This window comes from Sorex fumeus, unplaced genomic scaffold (genome assembly GCF_029834395.1).
Source record: "Sorex fumeus unplaced genomic scaffold, SorFum_2.1 ptg000044l, whole genome shotgun sequence".
Classification (NCBI taxonomy): domain Eukaryota; kingdom Metazoa; phylum Chordata; class Mammalia; order Eulipotyphla; family Soricidae; genus Sorex; species Sorex fumeus.
The window spans coordinates 49,160,943-49,177,639 of NW_026606101.1; the positions used below are offsets into that span (position 1 = coordinate 49,160,943).

The 16,697-nt window shown below is 48.4% G+C and overlaps 2 protein-coding genes across 3 annotated transcripts in view; one reads left to right on the forward strand and one right to left on the reverse strand.

The window, feature by feature from the left end:
* The window catches only part of MCF2L2 (MCF.2 cell line derived transforming sequence-like 2), a 256,628-nt gene that overhangs the window by 68,669 nt on the left and 171,262 nt on the right, over positions 1-16,697 (reverse strand). The gene's annotated exons all lie outside the window — the stretch shown is intronic.
* B3GNT5 (UDP-GlcNAc:betaGal beta-1,3-N-acetylglucosaminyltransferase 5) lies at positions 14,317-15,737 on the forward strand. The gene has a single exon (XM_056121978.1). It carries the CDS (start codon positions 14,539-14,541, stop codon positions 15,682-15,684), a length of 1,146 nt encoding a protein of 381 aa, XP_055977953.1. The 5' UTR covers positions 14,317-14,538; the 3' UTR covers positions 15,685-15,737.

Sequence of the window (16,697 nt, forward strand, 5' to 3'; positions counted from 1 at the left end):
GGACTTACTCCCTATGGGAGAGGGAGTGGGCAGGGGAGAAGCCTCTGCCCTGGCCCTCCGCGCACCACGGACTCCAGCCGCCTCAGAGAAAGAACCACGCGGAAGGGGGAAGGCTAGGCTCCATCAGCAATCCGTTTATTAGCTCTCACACAGGGGTTTTTATACGTGCAGTCCAGGGAAAATTCCAACACACATATCAAGTTGGCCTGGCCTATGCTCAGTACAGATGTTAGTTAAGGATTTACATTTCCCGCCTTCAGGGCTGGGCGTGTCAGCATGGGCAGCTGTCACTTACATCCCACATCCTGTTAATCTTCTCAATCTGGGTGATGTGCTGGCACAAGGCCCCGGGCACCTGTGAACAGGGCTAGCTCCCGTTATCTTCTCAACCAGAGTGCCAACCTGGGTAGAATGCTGGCACAAGGCCCCGGGCACCTGTGAACAGGGCTAGCTCCCGTTATCTTCTCAACCAGAGTGCCAACCTGGGTAGAATGCTGGCACAAGGCCCTGGGCCCCTGTGAACAGGGCTAGCTCCTGTTTCCAGGGCCAGGGGATTTGGCCAATATGCCTGTGCTGGCAGCTGTCCTCAGCCGGGAAAAGGAGAAGTTAGTTCCTAACTATGTGAACTGACACTGTTGAAACAAGCAAGCATCCCTGGATGCCCCTGTCCGGGAGGAATGACCGAGGCCTGGCCTGCAATCACAAGTGTTTGGTCCTCCCTGATGCCTGTCCAGTTCAGCATTTTGTTGGTTCCCAGTTTGGCAGAATGAGACTGGTTACCAGGAATTTTCAGTCTGAAGCCTCTATAGAAGATCATCCTGCATGGTCCAGGCCACCAGCTTCCTTAGCATCACTCTTTTTTTTTTTTAAATTTTTAAATTTTTTTTTGCTTTTCAGGTCACACTCAGCGATGCACAGGGGTTACTCCTGGCTCATGCACTCAGGAATTACTCCTGGCGCTGCTCGGGGGACCATATGGGATGCTGGGAATCGAACCCGGGTTTTCAGCATGCAAGGCAAATGCCCTAACCGCTGTGCTATTGCTCCAGCCCCCTTAGCATCACCTTGTCTTAGGACCTGCCTTTACTTGTTGGTGCATTTGCCGTTTCCTTGTCCTTAGTTTGCCTATAACCAGCAAACAGAAATCTACACCAGGTTTAGCTTCTGAAAGAAACACAGAACTTCATTTCTATAGGTGCATTTATGATTAGAGTCGCACTGCAGGCATTGGAACCTGACCCGCCCCCCCTCCCACATTCAGGCTTGTTTGAAGTTAAAGTCTTTGGTCTTAATACTGAATCAGGAGCTGCCTCTGTTACGTGTTCCTTATGGAGGCAGAACAATTGCCCATGATTTCTTATTTTCGCCCATCGCTAGAGCAAAATTACCTCGCCAGTCCCAGCCTCCAGATAAACTGAGCAGAGCGGTGGGGTGGAATTTTTCCATTTTTAACAGAATGGGAACAGACACATATGTCAGAACAAACACTGAGGTCTTAATGAAAGTATAATATAACCAATTGGGAGAACATTTCATCTTTCACACTTTGAGTGTGGGCTGTAAATTCAAATTTCAGATTGAGCCCCACATTCTTAACTGAAGAGAGTGGGCAATCAGTTCTACACAGTAACCAGTGTTTCTCAGCACCAGTGACGCCAACTGGTTTACTAAGAAAAGCCTGTAACTATTAAAAGTCATAGGCTTTTTAATCATATTGAGAATTTTATTTTATTATTCCTGATTTCTCTCTGTCTCTCTCTCTCTCTCTGTCTCTCTCTCTCTCTTTTTCCCTTTTGGGTCACATCCGGCAATGCACAGGGGTTACTCCTGGCTCCGGCACTCAGGAATCACTCCTGGTGTTTCTCAGGGAACCATGTGGGATGCTGGGAATCAAACCCGGGTCGACCGCGTGCAAGGCCAATGCCCTACCCGCTGTGCTATCGCTCCAGCCCCAATTCCTGATTTCTCTTAACATGGTGATCTACTTTCTCAGAATTTGCCCAACCAGCCACTGCAACTGAGATTAGATGATGAAAACAAGCCAGGGAAATCACTTAGAACAAAATGCATCATAAAGACAAGGAAAGAGAGGCTAGAGAGGTTATACGAGGGGTAAGGTGCTTGCGTGACACATGGCCAGCCCTAGTTCAATCCCCAACATCTCATTATGATCTCCTGAGCACAGAGCCAGGAGTAAGCTCTGAGCACCACAGGATGTTGTGACAAAAAAAAAAAAAAAAAAAAAAAAAGAACCAAGACAAGAAGAGAAATATTCTCTTTTCTTTGAGAGGTGACTGGACAGGAACCAAGCTTCTCTCATGTGGGATCTGATATAATAAAAGTAGAAGAGTAAAAGGTATAAAGTACTGAGGCAGCTTTTTTAGGGGTTTCTTTGTTTTGCTGCCACACCCACTGGTGTTGGGGCTCCTTCCAGCTGAGTACTGGGGGATCACTCTCCATACTGGGGCTGGAACCCAGGGCTCCTGCATGCAAAGCCTGTACCCAGTCCATGGAGCCATTTGGCCCAATACCCAAACTTCCAAAAAGAAACAGACAAACCTTTGATTCACTAGAAGAACTTGAGAAGTTATAGGAGTTATATTTCCATGAGAAATTCTGTGCCCCCTTCCCCCCCATCCCTGCAGACCCAGTCATGGCACTTAGCATGGAGGGGATCTGTGGGGTGAAAAGGATGAGTTCTGGGGCTGGAGCACAGCAGGTAGGGCGTTTGCCTTGCACACAGCCGACCAGGGTTTGATTCCCAGCATCCCATATGGTCCCCCAAGCACCGCCAGGAATAATTCCTGAGTGCAGAGCCAGGAGGAACCCCTGCTCAATGCTGGGTGTGACCCCCCTTCCCCCCCAAAAAAGAAGGACGAGTTCATCTTTCACACTTTGAATGTGAGCTGGAAATTCAAATTTCAGATCTGGTCCCACATTCTCAAGCAAAAAGAGTTTTCTCTGACACAGGCAGCACCCAGGGGCAATTCCCAGCTCTGTGTGTGGTTGGGGTTGAACCTGGGATTTCCACATGCAGATCTGTGCTCAACCCATGAGGTATGTTCTGACAGTGGGCGGCCCCACTGTCAGTTTCCTGAACCTAGATTTCACTCCTTTCTTCACTCCCTATCCCAGACACCCAGTAGGACTGTTCCCTTCAAAGCATTTTGTTTTGGTGACTGGAGTGAGAGTAGCAATGTAGCACTGTCCTCCCGTTGTTCATCGATTTGCTTGAGTGGGCACCAGTAACGTCTCCATTGAGAGACTTGTTGGTACTGTTTTTGGCATATCGAATAAGCCTTGGGGAGTTTTCCAGGCTCTATCGTGTGGGTGGAATACTCTTGGTAGCTCAGGCTCTCTGAGAGGGATGGAGGAATCGAACCCGGATGGGCCGCGTGCAAGGCAAATGCCCTATCTGCTGTGCTATCACGCCATCCCAGAGTAACAGCGGCTAATGCATTTGCTTTGCATGCAGCACCCTATGTGGTCCCCTGAGCCCAGCCAGGAGTGATCCCTGTGTGCAGAGCCAAGAGTGAGCCCTAAGCACTGCCAGGGATGCCCTCCCCCCATTTTTTTTGTTTAGAAGGATTGTTTCACTTACCACTCCTACCCTCCCTCCCAGCTCCCACCACCAGAGACCCTCCTCACCTTATCCTACCCCCACCTCAACCCTCCTCACCTCATCCTACCTGCATGCTAACTCCAGCCTGCCCCAGCACCAGACCAATCCTTTTGTCCAAATGGAATCCATATGGATCAGGGTGTTATAAAAAGTAAAACCGGAACTCTGCTGACTTCCTGTTGTCCTCAGCACTCGCTGCCTCCTCTGTCTCCTCACCAGGGTCCTCCTCAAGACCCCCGCTCCCCCCACCCTGGCTTTCAGAGCTACTCCCGATATCTCAAGCATTTGCCATATTGCAGATTTTTCTGTTTTGGCCTGAGATTGCATCTTGCAACCAGCCAACCCCGGCGACAGCTAGGCCTCCTGATCTTGTCACTCATTTCATGCCTTGAGATACCCTCTTAACCGTACCTAGGGTTGGTTTTGCCGCGGTTAGCGCTGACCCTGCCTCTGGTACTTGACACCTAGGCCTGTCCACAGAAATTCGTGTCTAGGAGCCTTGTCCCCGCTAGATACTTTCAGGTTAGAGATTTTGTGAGTCTTCTGTGCCTGGCATCAGTGCACATTTCCCACCACCAATGTCTCCAGTTTCTCTCCCGCCACCCTCTCCAGCCTGAAGAGCAGACTCTCCCCCTCTCCCTCTCCTTTTGCCACTCCTCCCTCTCCCTGTCTCCTCCCTCTCTTTTCCTCCCCTTTCTGGGTATTATGGCTTACAATACAGGTACTAAAAGGTTGTCATGTATCATGTATGTTCTTTTCCCTTCTTTCAGCACCGAGTTCTTATCCAGAGTGATTACTCCCAACAATCATTGTCATAGTGGTCCTTTCTCAACTAACAGATTGTCTTTTTTTTTTATTAGTGAAACACCATGAGGTACAGTTGTAGACTTACAAATTTTTGTGCTTGGATTTCAGTTATACAATGATCGAGTACCCATCCCTCCACCAGTGCCCATTTTCTACCACCACAGGTCCCAGTACCTCTCCCACCCCCATCCCACCCTGCCTCTGTGACAGGGCATTCTCTTTTGTTCTCTCTCTCCTTTTGGGTGTTGTGGTTTGCAAAAGAGGCAATGAGTGGCAATCATGTTCGGTCCACAGTCTACTTTCAACATGCATCTCCCCTCCTGGGAGGATCCTCCCAACACCCTTCTCCATCTGAGTTGCCTTTTCCCCTAGCATGTGCGGCTGGCCTCCAAGCCATGGTGTAAACCTCCAGGTACTTATCTTGGCTATTCTTGGGTGTTAGTCTCCTATTTTGTTACTTTATGTTCCCCAGATGAATGCAGTCTTTCTATGTCTGTCCCTCTCTTTCTGACTCATTTTGCTTAGCATGATACTTTCCATGTAGTACTACTTGTATGTAAATTTCATGACTTCATCTTTGCTAACAGCTACATAGTCCTCTTTTATGTAGATGTACCAAAGTTTCTTTAACCAATCAGATCGTCTTGAAGCCTTTGTAGATCTCATGAGTAAAACCATCTGAACTGAGCTTTTATTTGGGGAGTCTTTTTATGGAAATGTGCACTGGTGAAGGGATGGGTGTTTGCACACGGTATGACTGAAACCCTACTGTCTGAACCCCAGTAGGCAACAAATCACAGAGGGAAATATGAATATGCCTCTTGTCCCTTGAGAGCCCGGGAAGCTACAAAGAGTTATCCTGCCCACATGGCAGAGCCTGGCAAGCTCCCCGTGGCATATTCGATATGCCAAAAAACAGTAACAATAACGGGTCTCATTCCCCTGACCCTGAAAGAGCCTCCAATATGTTGGAAAGACAAGTAAGGAGAGGCTGCTAAAATCTCAGGGCTGGGACGAATGGAGACATTACTGGTGCCCACTGGAGTGAATCGATGAACAACTGGATGATAGTGATACAGTGGTACTGTGCCTGGCACACACGTTCACTCACAAGATTCATGAAAACTGTGGATAAGAAGGTGGTTTAATTTGAACTTCAGTGCAGTTCTCACTACTTGATTAAGTTGTGTAGCAGACTACACATCATGTGACACGATCACAGAAGTCATCTCAACCCAGAAATGAGTTGTCAGTAGAAGTCACTGTCACTGTCCTCCCGTTGTTCATCGATTTGCTCGAGCAGGCCCAGCAGGCCCAGTAACATTGTGAAACTTGTTACTGTGTTTGGCATATCGAATACGTCACAGGTAGCTTGCCAGGCTTTGCCGTGCAGGCAAGATACTCTCAGTAGCTTGCCGGGCTCTCCGAGAGGGGCGGAGGAATCGAACCCGGCTTGGGCTGCACACAAGGCAAATACCCTACCGCTGTGCTATCACTCCAGCCCGACAGCAGAAGTAGAAAAAAATACAAAGCCTGAGTCAGTTAAGTAAACCTGGAGTCCGTAGGTATACCAACTAATTTATTTTATCTTTTTGCCCCCTCACTAGGAAAGTTTGAAGATCTGCCTTATGAAAAGATACATAAAGTAAAAGTAAAGTAAAGGCCCTCCCGTTGATCATCGATTTGCTCGAGTGGGCCCAGTAACGTCTCCATTGGAGACTTTGTTGTTACTGTGTCTGGCGGATACATAATGGTAATTTTTTTTTCAAAGACCTTCAGACATATCAATGATTTACATTATGGAAATGCAGGCTATCAGCTCTGCACTTTCTAGTGTGTAAGTGTGTAAAACCATTCACACTTACTGCCTAAGGACCAGTGCCACCTACCAGACACCACTACCCTCTCCCGCCACCCCATTCCCTCTGGCACCCACCATAGTTCCACCAAGTATCAGTTCGTTTGGTTTCTTTCCAGTTTGTTCACTTTAGTAATTCATATTCCACGGGTGAGTGGAACCATCTTATTCTGTCTCATTCACGTATTTCATTTAGCATAAACGCTTCAAGGTCCATTTGTTTTTGGCACAGTTTTATTTTATTTTTTCTACTGGCAGTGTAATATTCTATGGCATGTAGACACTACAGCTCTTTGCAAATTATTGTTGGTGGTACTCCCAGGCATTGCTCAAAGGGGCTTGGGGCCCACATGCAGTGGTACCTTGTCTGGCTATGTAGGCCTGAGGGGTGAGTGCTCACATTCATGCTGTGCTCATTAGACCAGGTGGTGTTTCGAGGCCTCCAAGAACCATACCAGTCAGTTGCTCAGGGACCACCAGGGCTATGTCGGCAGTGACCGGGGACTGTGTGGTGCTGGGAATCAAACTCTGGGCTTTAAGGCATGCAAGAGCAAGCCTTCTGAGGTCGTCACATACTACAGCTCTTTTATACAGGCACCTGCTGAAGCGTATCTAGGTTGGTGCCAAGTGTCCTCTGGAGGCCCTTCCTGGCAATTCTTGACCATTTAGGCCAGAGGGGTTCAAGGCAAGGACCCAAAGAAGTGCTGCTTCTCGGGTGCAGCAGTCTGATTCCTGGCCGTGCCTAGGGGCCTCCAGGGCCAGGTTGGGGGGAATATGGTGCCAGGGACTGAACTGGGGTTGGCTGCACCCAAGCATGCATCTTGACTCCTCAGCTGTCTCTTTGGCCCCGAAATAGTTTTCTGAGTCTCTGACGGGCTCATCTTGCAAATTGAAAACAATGCTTGGTGAGTTCTTCCATTTTCTTTTCTGATGTTCCTCCTTCTGCTTCTCCTCTTTATTTTCCTGCCTACTGCTGTTATGAAATAGGAAGCTGCAGGTATTTGCACCCTCTTCCCAATCTGAATAGCTGTAAATCCAAGTTTTGGTCTAAATATTGGCCTACTTGTCTCCAAGATTTTTGTTGTTGTTGTTTCAGGGAGTTGAAGGGAGTGGGATTCACACCTGGTGGTGCTCAGGGCTTACTCCTGGCTCTGCTCAGGAATCACTCCCGACCAGGCTTAGGGTGGGGGATAGAATCTGGCCTGGTTGGGGACAAGGTAAGCACTCTACCTGCTGTACTATGTCACCAGCGTCCCAGGATGTTCTGTGTCCCCCACGTGCCCATAATAGCCTCCCCAGATTAAATCACCAGAGTACAGGGAGGGTTGCCCAAGGTTACACAGTGAGTCTGCCCCAAGGCGGGTCGCCCTGGGGTTTCCAGCTTGTTGGTCATTGAACGGTCAGTACCACAGGCGCACAAAGGAGCTGCGCCCACAGCATTCTGTTGTGGATGGTTGCTGAGCTAGCGTTTGTGATTGAAATGGCTTTGTTTCCTGGAAGGCTCAGCATTTTCCTCCTCTGGCCCGGGGAAGCCAGTGGAGCTTTGCCCCCACTCCTTGTTCCCCGAGTTTTGACTGTGGAAAGCGTTAAGATGTGCTTTGAGAAGCTTTGAAATGCTCCGGGAACCACCTGGACCTCGGCAGAATGTGTGTACGTGGTCCCCAGCAGCCTCGCAGTGGCGGAGGGAACTGCTGAACTATTTCACTGCAGCCGGCGAGTTTAGGTTGAGGGAGATGATTTTGCTTTTGATGTGGGAATGACCAGCTAGCAGCTGTGTTATGTCTGAAGGAGATCTTGGTGTTCTGTTGTAAAAGAGGATGTCGTGTTTTGCAGTGAAGGAGTGGTTGACCTCTACTCATCAGATATCAGTGAGATGTGGGGATGGTTGTCTGATTTCTATAAATGATGGCTGAGAAGAGACAGCCCATGCTAGAACTTCACAAGCTGATCCAAGCTAAGTATGTTGTATGGGTTGTTGGCTTTGTACAGGTTGTGTGTGTGTGTTTCCAGAAAACTGTTGGCTCTGAGTGAAGAAATATAGGGAAATCTCTGTGTGTGTGTGTGTGTGTCCAGAAAACTGTTGGCTCTGATTGAAGAAATATAGGAAAATCTGTGTGTGTGTGTGTGTGTGTGTGTGTGTGTGTTTCCAGAAAACTGTTGGCTCTGAGTGAAGAAATATAGGGAAAGAAATCTCTCTCTCTTTCTCTCCCTCCCTTCCTTTCTCCCCCTCCCCCTTCTCTCCCTTTCCCTCTGTGTGTGTGTATGTGTATGTGTGTGTGTGTGTGTGTGTGTGTGTGTGTGTATGTGCGCGCACATGTGTTTCCAGAAACCAGTCTTGCTCCGAGTGAAGCAGTATAGGGAAAGAAGGCCAATCCTGACAGGGTAGTGTTGGGATAGTGGAGCTGTGGGTGGCTGCTGGGTTACTGAAGCAGCGTTAGCAGCAGCGACACTGACCCGTGAGACACCAGGGCTGTAAATCAAGTGCACGTGTGTGAATGGAAACTGAGCTTGTGGGCTGCGTGTCCAAGAAGCTCAGATTTGTCATCAGTAGTGAATGGGTGCAAAGCCAGCCCCGCGGTAACTCCCGAAGTTCAGCTGCTCTGGAATGGGAAGAAAGTTTTGCCTCCAGTTCTGAAGGGGACACTCCCGTTGTGTTTCCTCTCCTAAGTCTGTTGGTCAGATGTTTTGCGGGGTGGAGGGGGGGGACACACCTGGCGATGCTCAGGTGTTACTCCAGGCTCTGCGCTCAGGAATCACTTAGGTGGTGCTCAGGGAACCGTATGGGATGCCAGGGATTGAACCTGGGTCAGCCGTATGCTAGGATAGCACCTTCCCCACTGTGCTGTCTCTCGGCTCCTGCTGATCAGATTTTATTGAGACTGCTTAGGGTCCTCAAAGTCATGGACTATCTTAATACCCTGCCATGAAGAATTCTGTGGCTGGAGCTGGGGAGGTAGCATGAGGGTTAGGCGGGCATGCATTGCTTGTGGGGGAGGGTTTCAGCACTGGCCCCCACCTCCTGTCAGTGCGTGGGCCTGAATTTCACACCCTCTCACCCACGCCCAACAGGATGGTCCAGGTAACACTTCAGGCACTGCAGGGGCTTCCCACTGGCCCACTAGCCAGGTTGGCTGAGCATCAGCCCAACTGAGCACATTTGGGAACCCCTTTTCTGAAAAAAAAAATCCACTGTTACTGGCATTTCCTTTCGTATGTATTCTGGGAGAGCAGAAGGGGGTTTTTGGCCCCAGAGGTGGACCCTCAGAAGCGAGCTTGTCAAGACTCAGAGAATCTGCCTCTCCTTCCTCTGATGATTTTTTTAAGGTTTAAGCTGACGGTACCCCCAGAAACGGATGTTTCCTGTTTTCTTCCCCTTCCTGCATTCAGCCAACCATGACAAGGGGGGCATTACTGAGAAACTTCAGCCCTTAGCACCGTCTTTCTCGCTGTTTTGATGGGGAAGCATGATAAAAACGCATTTTTACATTACAAGCCCCAAAATTCAGGGGCACGACCCTCAACATTTCATAAAATGGTACCCCAAGAATTTTCTCTGCACTCTTCCCTCTGGTGATCTCTGCTCCACTCAGACACTCTCCTAAAGTGAAATAATTTTATTTAGGGAAATTGATTTAGAGACACGTGAGGGGGAAGAGAGACTTGTGCCTTATGCTCAAGAGAGAGTGTAGGGTTTTCCCAGAGGGGAAAACAGCTGAGAGAACATGTCTCAGGTTGAGATGTGGACCAGACTTCAGGGTGTGGACAATCTCTATCTCTTTCTCTGTCTCTTTCTCTGTCTCTTTCTCTGTCTCTCTGTCTCTCCCTCTCTCTCTCTCTCTCTCTCTCTTTCTCTCTCTCTCTCTGTGTGTGTGTCTGTGTGTCTGTGTGTGTGTGTGTGTCTGTCTCTGTGTCTCTGTCTTCTGTCTTCTTTCTCTCACATGTGTGGCTTCCTGAGAAGTATTGGCAGTTCTCAAATCCGTGTTATGCAGCAGTATTTACCAAATTACCATGGGGAGGGGCGGAGAATACTGGAGTGAACCAGGGAAGGTGTAGAAGTCTCAGGTGCAATTCAGTGATCCTTTCTAGGGGCTCTGAGTACATTTTTTTTTTAATTTCCAGAGGCACATTTTTAAAAATCTACTAGAGTAGATTTTTAAAAATGTACTCAAGTAGTCCAGATAAATTTGAGCCCCTCTGCTGTCGAGGCCAAGATGTAACTATACCGGTTATCTCTGGACAAAGTCTCCATGGGGCAGGAGCCAGAGAGATAGTAAAGTGGGTAAGGTGTTTACCTTGCATGCGGGTGACCTGGGTTCGATCCCTAGCACCACATACAGTCCCCCAAACCCTTCCAGAAGTGATTCCTCAGCACAGGCCAGGAGTAAGTCCCGAGATTGCCAGGTGTGGCTCCCAATCCAAACAAAGTCTTAGTGATTTTCCTGGAATTTTCACATGCTCCGCCTCTGAGCGCTATAATGTGGAGCTATCTTAGGAGATGGGAAAGCAAGTTGGATACGAAAGAGTGGGTGTTGGGAATAAAGCCGCACAGCCCAGCCTCAGCTTCATGCATGCTGCAAGGCAGTGCATGTGTGCAGCTGGTGAAATCTGAGCCGATCGTGGCTTTGTGCCCAGCGTGGTTCTATGCACCAATGTCATGACCCGTTACCGAGTGAGGTATTCGGTAAAATTGGGGAAGGCCATGCAGTCAGTGTCACTGCGGGAGGACTGGTGTCAGCAACACAGATCAGAACTGCCTCTGCTGAGCAGTTGGCTCTGATGCCAGCTTCCCCAGAAGGAACCGAGGCAGGATGAACAGTTAGTAATAGGGCAAGGATCTGCCAGTCCACAGCACTGCTGGGGCGGACCAAAGAGCAAGTGTGGCTCAGCTTGCAGCCTGGAGCCTGTGAGCCCTTGGGGAGGCCTGGGGGAGTCCCGGGAACTTGGAGCTTGCTGGTGAGGTATGAGTTGAAGCAAAGTTCTGCAGACTGTAGCGAGGGTGCTGTAGAGCTGGGGGGTGCGGAGTAGGGGAACCTTTTAGTCTGTTGGGTGAGAAGTGAGGACGAAATGAAACGGTCAGTGTTGGGGTCTCAGCAGCCAACCTGAGACCCTGGCCAAATCCCCTGCCCTTGGAAACAGGAGCTAGCTCTGTTCACAGGGGTCCAGGGCCTTGTGCTGGTACTCCACCCAGAGAAATGCACTCTGGTTGAGAGGATAATGGGATGGAGGGTAACACGCCCAGCCCTGAAGACGGGAAATGTGAATCATTAACTAACATCTGTACTGCTCCTGTACAAGCGGTACGTACTCCCGTACGTACTGCCGTCAGAGATGTATGTGTGAGAGCTAATTAACTGGGAGCTGCTTGACCTCCAGCTCCCCATTCTGTGTGGTTCTTTCTCCATGGCTGTGGGGGTCGAGGTGAGCAGAGGGACAGGGCAGAGACTTCTCCCCATCCCACTCCCTCTCCTACAGGGAGCAAGTCCGGAGGCTTGGGGGAATCATGATCCAGTTTGCCAGGGTCGACTGGCCAGGACCCTGACAGGTCAAGAGGAAGCAGCTTACAGGAGGAACTAGCTGGAAATTAGAAGTGGAAGCGAAGGCAGGTGTCCGCGTCATGGGCACAGGTGCAGGAGGTGGAAACGGCAGGCGTCAGGGAGGGGAGAAGACTCCGGCATGGATGTGGAATGCCGTCTGAGTGCCCCTCTGTGCCGGATGATCATCTTTCTAGCTCCCTCTATCTGAATTTCTGTACAGATTGCTCTTTCATCTGCATGAAAACCTTGGGGTTGGATGGTGTCGTCCCCAGGCAGGTCCAGCTGTCTGAAGTGGCTGAACCAGCACTACAACCGTTCAAATGACCTGACTCCAGAGATGGTGGCTCTGTCCTCTTGCACTGGGTTTTGAGCATGTTAAGTTGGAGGTGCTGGTTGAATTTCCAAATGAAAATTTGGAATTTTTTTTGGTAGGGAGATAGGGTTAGGAGATGCCCTTCCCAGTGGTGTTGAAGACCATCTGTGTGGTACCCACTGGTGCTTAGGAGGCCTTGGGATATTGGGACTGAACTGGTCCTGCACATGCCTGGTAGGCATGCGAGCCCTTTAAGCTGCAGCCCTGACCTCTGAAATATGGACCATTATCCCTGTATTTTTTTTTTCATTTTTGGGGGGTCACAGTGGTGCTCAGGGCTTACTCCTGGCTGTGTGCTGAGGGAACATTCCTGGCGGGTTTGGGGGACCAAATGGGCTGCCTGGAATTGAACTCAGGGCGGCTGTGTGCATGGCAAGAGTTCTACTGGCTGTACTACACTCTGGCCCCTAAAATGTCTTTTGCGGGTTTTTTGGGGGGGGCCAGGGGGGGGACAGCACCTGGCAATGCTCATGGCTTACTCCTGGCTCTGTGCTCAGGGATCACTCCTAGTGGTGCTCAGAAAACCATATATGGTGCTGAGGATTGAACCAGGGTTGGCCGTGGCAAGGCAAATGTCCTACCCACTATACTATTGGTCTGACTCTGAAATCACTGTCACTGTCCTCCCATTGTTCATTGATTTGCTCGAGCGGGCACCAGTAACATTGTGAGACTTGTTACTGTTTTTGGCATATCGAATACGTCTCGGTAGCTTGCCATACTTTCCCGTGGGAGCGAGATACTCTTTGGTAGCTTGCCGGGTTCTCCGAGAGGGGCAGAGGAATCGAATTTGGGTCGGCCATGTCGGCTCTGAAATATATTTTTAAAAAATACTTCATGGGGGTCACATCCAGTGGGACCATGTAGTAACAGGAATCGAACTTAGGGCCTTGAGCAAGGCCTGGATTCTACCCCTTGATCACATTTTTGATCTCTAAAATATGCTTCTGAGAAGCGTGTCTGAGCTCCTTGATCGTGAACTTTGATTGAAAAATATCGTAAAAAAAAAAAAATTCCTGCCTTGTCCGCAAGCTTAATGGATATTTACTCTTAGGGAGTTTCATTATGGGGTCAGAGCTATAGTATTGTGGGGTAGGACGCTTGCTTGCCTGGCATCCAATGTGTTCTGCCAAGCCCTGCCAGAAGTGATCCCTGAGCACAGAGCCAGGAGTAAGCCTGAGCACTGCCAGGTGTGGCCCCAAACAAAATCTGAAAACTCTCATTGTGTTCATTATTTTAGTTATTTTCATTTTAATTCTATTCCAAGACAACATAATCATGGTTTATGCACATTTGAGACATTTTAACTTTAAGGATAACCTGTGATGATCATTTTAGAAGATTTTATTTTTTCCTTTGAAGGCTGAGGTAAGGGTATTCGTATTTTGTGTAGGGAGACAATACAGGGGGATTCTTTCCTTTCTCCAGGACTCCCCCAGTCAACAGCTCTGTGTCTCTGCTAAATACTACCCAGCTCATCCACCCTCAGCATCAGTCAGACTACATTTACATATTTCCCAGCAGTGCTTGCAAGGACCCAAGGATGCGATGCTGCTTGGACCATTGTGCTAGGGTCCCTGACCCACCTCAGTGGTGCTTAAAATCCCCAGAGCTGTACCCAGTGGCGCTTGTGGGACCATATGGTGCTGTGAATGGAACCCAGGTGGGGCTATGCTATGCCTGTGCCTAACTGCTGTATTATCTCCCCAGTTAGAAATTGATTTTTAATTGGGGCCACCCTTAGTAGTGCTTGGGGAGCGCCTGGGGCCACATCTGGGACCATGATGTGATGCCTATGATGCTCCATGCTCAGTCTGGCTGCATAATGCCCCAGTGTCATGGAGTAGTGTTGGGGGTAGAGAAAGATGGGGTGCCAGGGATGGGGCTCAGGGCCTCACACTGACTAGGCAGGTCCTGTACTGTGTGCACCGTCTTCCCATCTCGGCATTCCTTTTTAAGGAAACAGAGAGTAAGTCTGTTTCTTTCTCAGAACTTGGAATTCATTCATTTGTTCTGTCGTCTCCCTGATAGGCTGCACGTAATTGTCCCTGAATGGAGCCTGTGGCGTAGCTGAGGGAGGCCGGTGGCTGAGCTCAATGAAGGATGACGTCGGCGTGGAGACATCCTGGTGTGTTGGGTTCTCATCGACAACGTGCCCCATTCCTTTGCAGTCCCAGAGAAGTGGGATTAAGGGAAGGTACCCGGTGAGAGAAGCAACTCCTTTTGACATTTTGATGGCCAACATGTGTTAAGATGGACAGCTCTTCAGCACACACGTTTCTAGGGGCCCCGAGAAGTCAGCAACTGTTTTTCACTAACCCTAAATAAATGAACACTAACCCAAATGGATGTCAGAAGGTTTTTCAGCGGCAGAAGAGTGAAAAAATGGCAGTTTCTTCAGTTATCTGCCACCTGCTTTATCCTGAGTGTCATGGTGTTCTGGGGGCCTGTGAATTACGACCTGATGAATCATATGAAGTCCTATTCTTACAGATACCTCATCAATAGCTATGACTTTGTGAATAACTCTCTCTCACTCAAGCACAGCTTGGACGGGGACCCTCGGTACCCATACTTGATTAACCATGAGGACAAGTGTCAGCGGCAAGACGTTCTCCTTTTACTCTTTGTAAAAACGGCTCCAGAAAACTACCAACGCCGATTAGCCATCAGAAAAACGTGGGGCAACGAGAAATACATTCAAGAACAATTCAACGCCAACATCAAAACTCTGTTTGCCTTAGGAGCGCCTGCCAACTCACAGACGAGGGACGATCTCCAGACGAAGCTGGTTTGGGAAGATCAGATCTACCACGACATCATCCAGCAAGACTTTGCTGATACTTTCTACAATCTCACGGTTAAATTACTTCTGCAGTTCAGCTGGGCCAACAGCTACTGTCCACACGCCAAATTCTTTATGACTGCGGATGATGACATCTTTATTCACATGCCAAATCTGATCGAATACCTTCAGAGTTTGGAACAAATAGGTGTTCAAGACTTTTGGATAGGCCGAGTTCACCGGGGAGCGCCACCCATTCGGAACAAAAAAAGCAAGTACTATGTTTCCTACGAAATGTACCAGTGGCCCGCCTACCCTGACTACACGGCTGGTGCGGCCTATGTCATCTCCAATGATGTTACCACCAGAGTCTACGAGGCGTCACAGACACTGAACTCCAGCCTGTACATTGACGATGTGTTCATGGGCCTCTGTGCCAACAAAATGGGCATTGTACCACAGAACCACGTGTTTTTCTCCGGGGAAGGAAAGACCCCTTACCATCCCTGCATCTACGAGAAAATGATGACATCTCATGGACACGTCCAAGACCTGCATGGCCTTTGGAAGGCTGCCACCGACCCTAAAGTCAAAACTGTCTCAAAAGGTTTATTTGGTAAAATCTACTGCAGATTAATTAAGATCGCGCTCCTTTGCAGATTGACCTATGTGGACACTTACCCTTGTAGCGCCGCCTTTTTATAACAGTACTTGAATGTTAAATGTTTCCACTGTCACTGAGCCAGAATGGAATGAAACCCCTTTGAAATGCTAACTCCCCCCCACTCCCCACCCCCCAGCGAAATGAACATGAAAGACGTAGACATGTGGGGTCCAAGTCCCGCCTATCTAAATGTTTCTTTGATTCTGAAAGCTTGGCCGGGTTACTCAGTTGGAGCCTTTGCTGAAATTTATATTTAAAAGAGATTTCTGAAAACCAAAGTCAAGGGAAATTTCATGTTCTCACCTAATGCCACATTGCACCTTTGATACCTGGGTAAGAGAGTAACTGCTTTGAGGAAAATTGCAAGTGACCGTTTAGTCAAACATTTCAAAGAAAGGAAAATGTGAGAACCAGAGGAACACAGTTGTTTTTATTAGTGAGCACCGGACAAAGGTGCTGGGAACAGGTGAGAATCAGCATTGGGGAAAGTCTATGAGTCTAGTAAAAAAGAAGTCTCTTGGTCTTCAGAGGAGATATTTAAAAACATACACGGTTTCATTGTAAAGAGCCAAATCACTTACTGTCCCATCTCTGTAGTTATTTTACTTAGTGTTGACGTCATTAAATTTTTTTTCAAAGTTTAATTGGAAATTTGAGAATTCATTAGGTCTGCCCTAACTGGCACTTTATATGGTGATTGATTTTTATTTTAGAATATTATACAATGACACCAAACACGGACAATTTATTGCCCATAGGGTCCCCTCTGTAGGGAGGAGTGATTGTTAATTCTTATAGGATGATTTTAATATAATAAATTTTCAGCTGGTTTTTAAAATATTCATTATTGGTCTACTTAGAAGATGATTTGTTTTAATGTAGTTTGTCTAGAAAACTATCATATGGAGGCTTCAAAAGAAGAGATAGAACATTCAAAGCCTCTTTCTGCCTACTTTATAGAAAAAAATCCTTAGTATGTAAATTATCACAGAAGTTACTAACCTTAGCTCAGCCCTACCCAGCAAGGCCTCATAAATCACAGGACTTTGTTCCA

Coding starts and splice junctions, on each gene's coding strand:
- B3GNT5 (XM_056121978.1), top strand. CDS start 14,539: ATGGATGTCAGAAGGTTTTTCAGCGGCAGAAGAGTGAAAAAATGGCAG.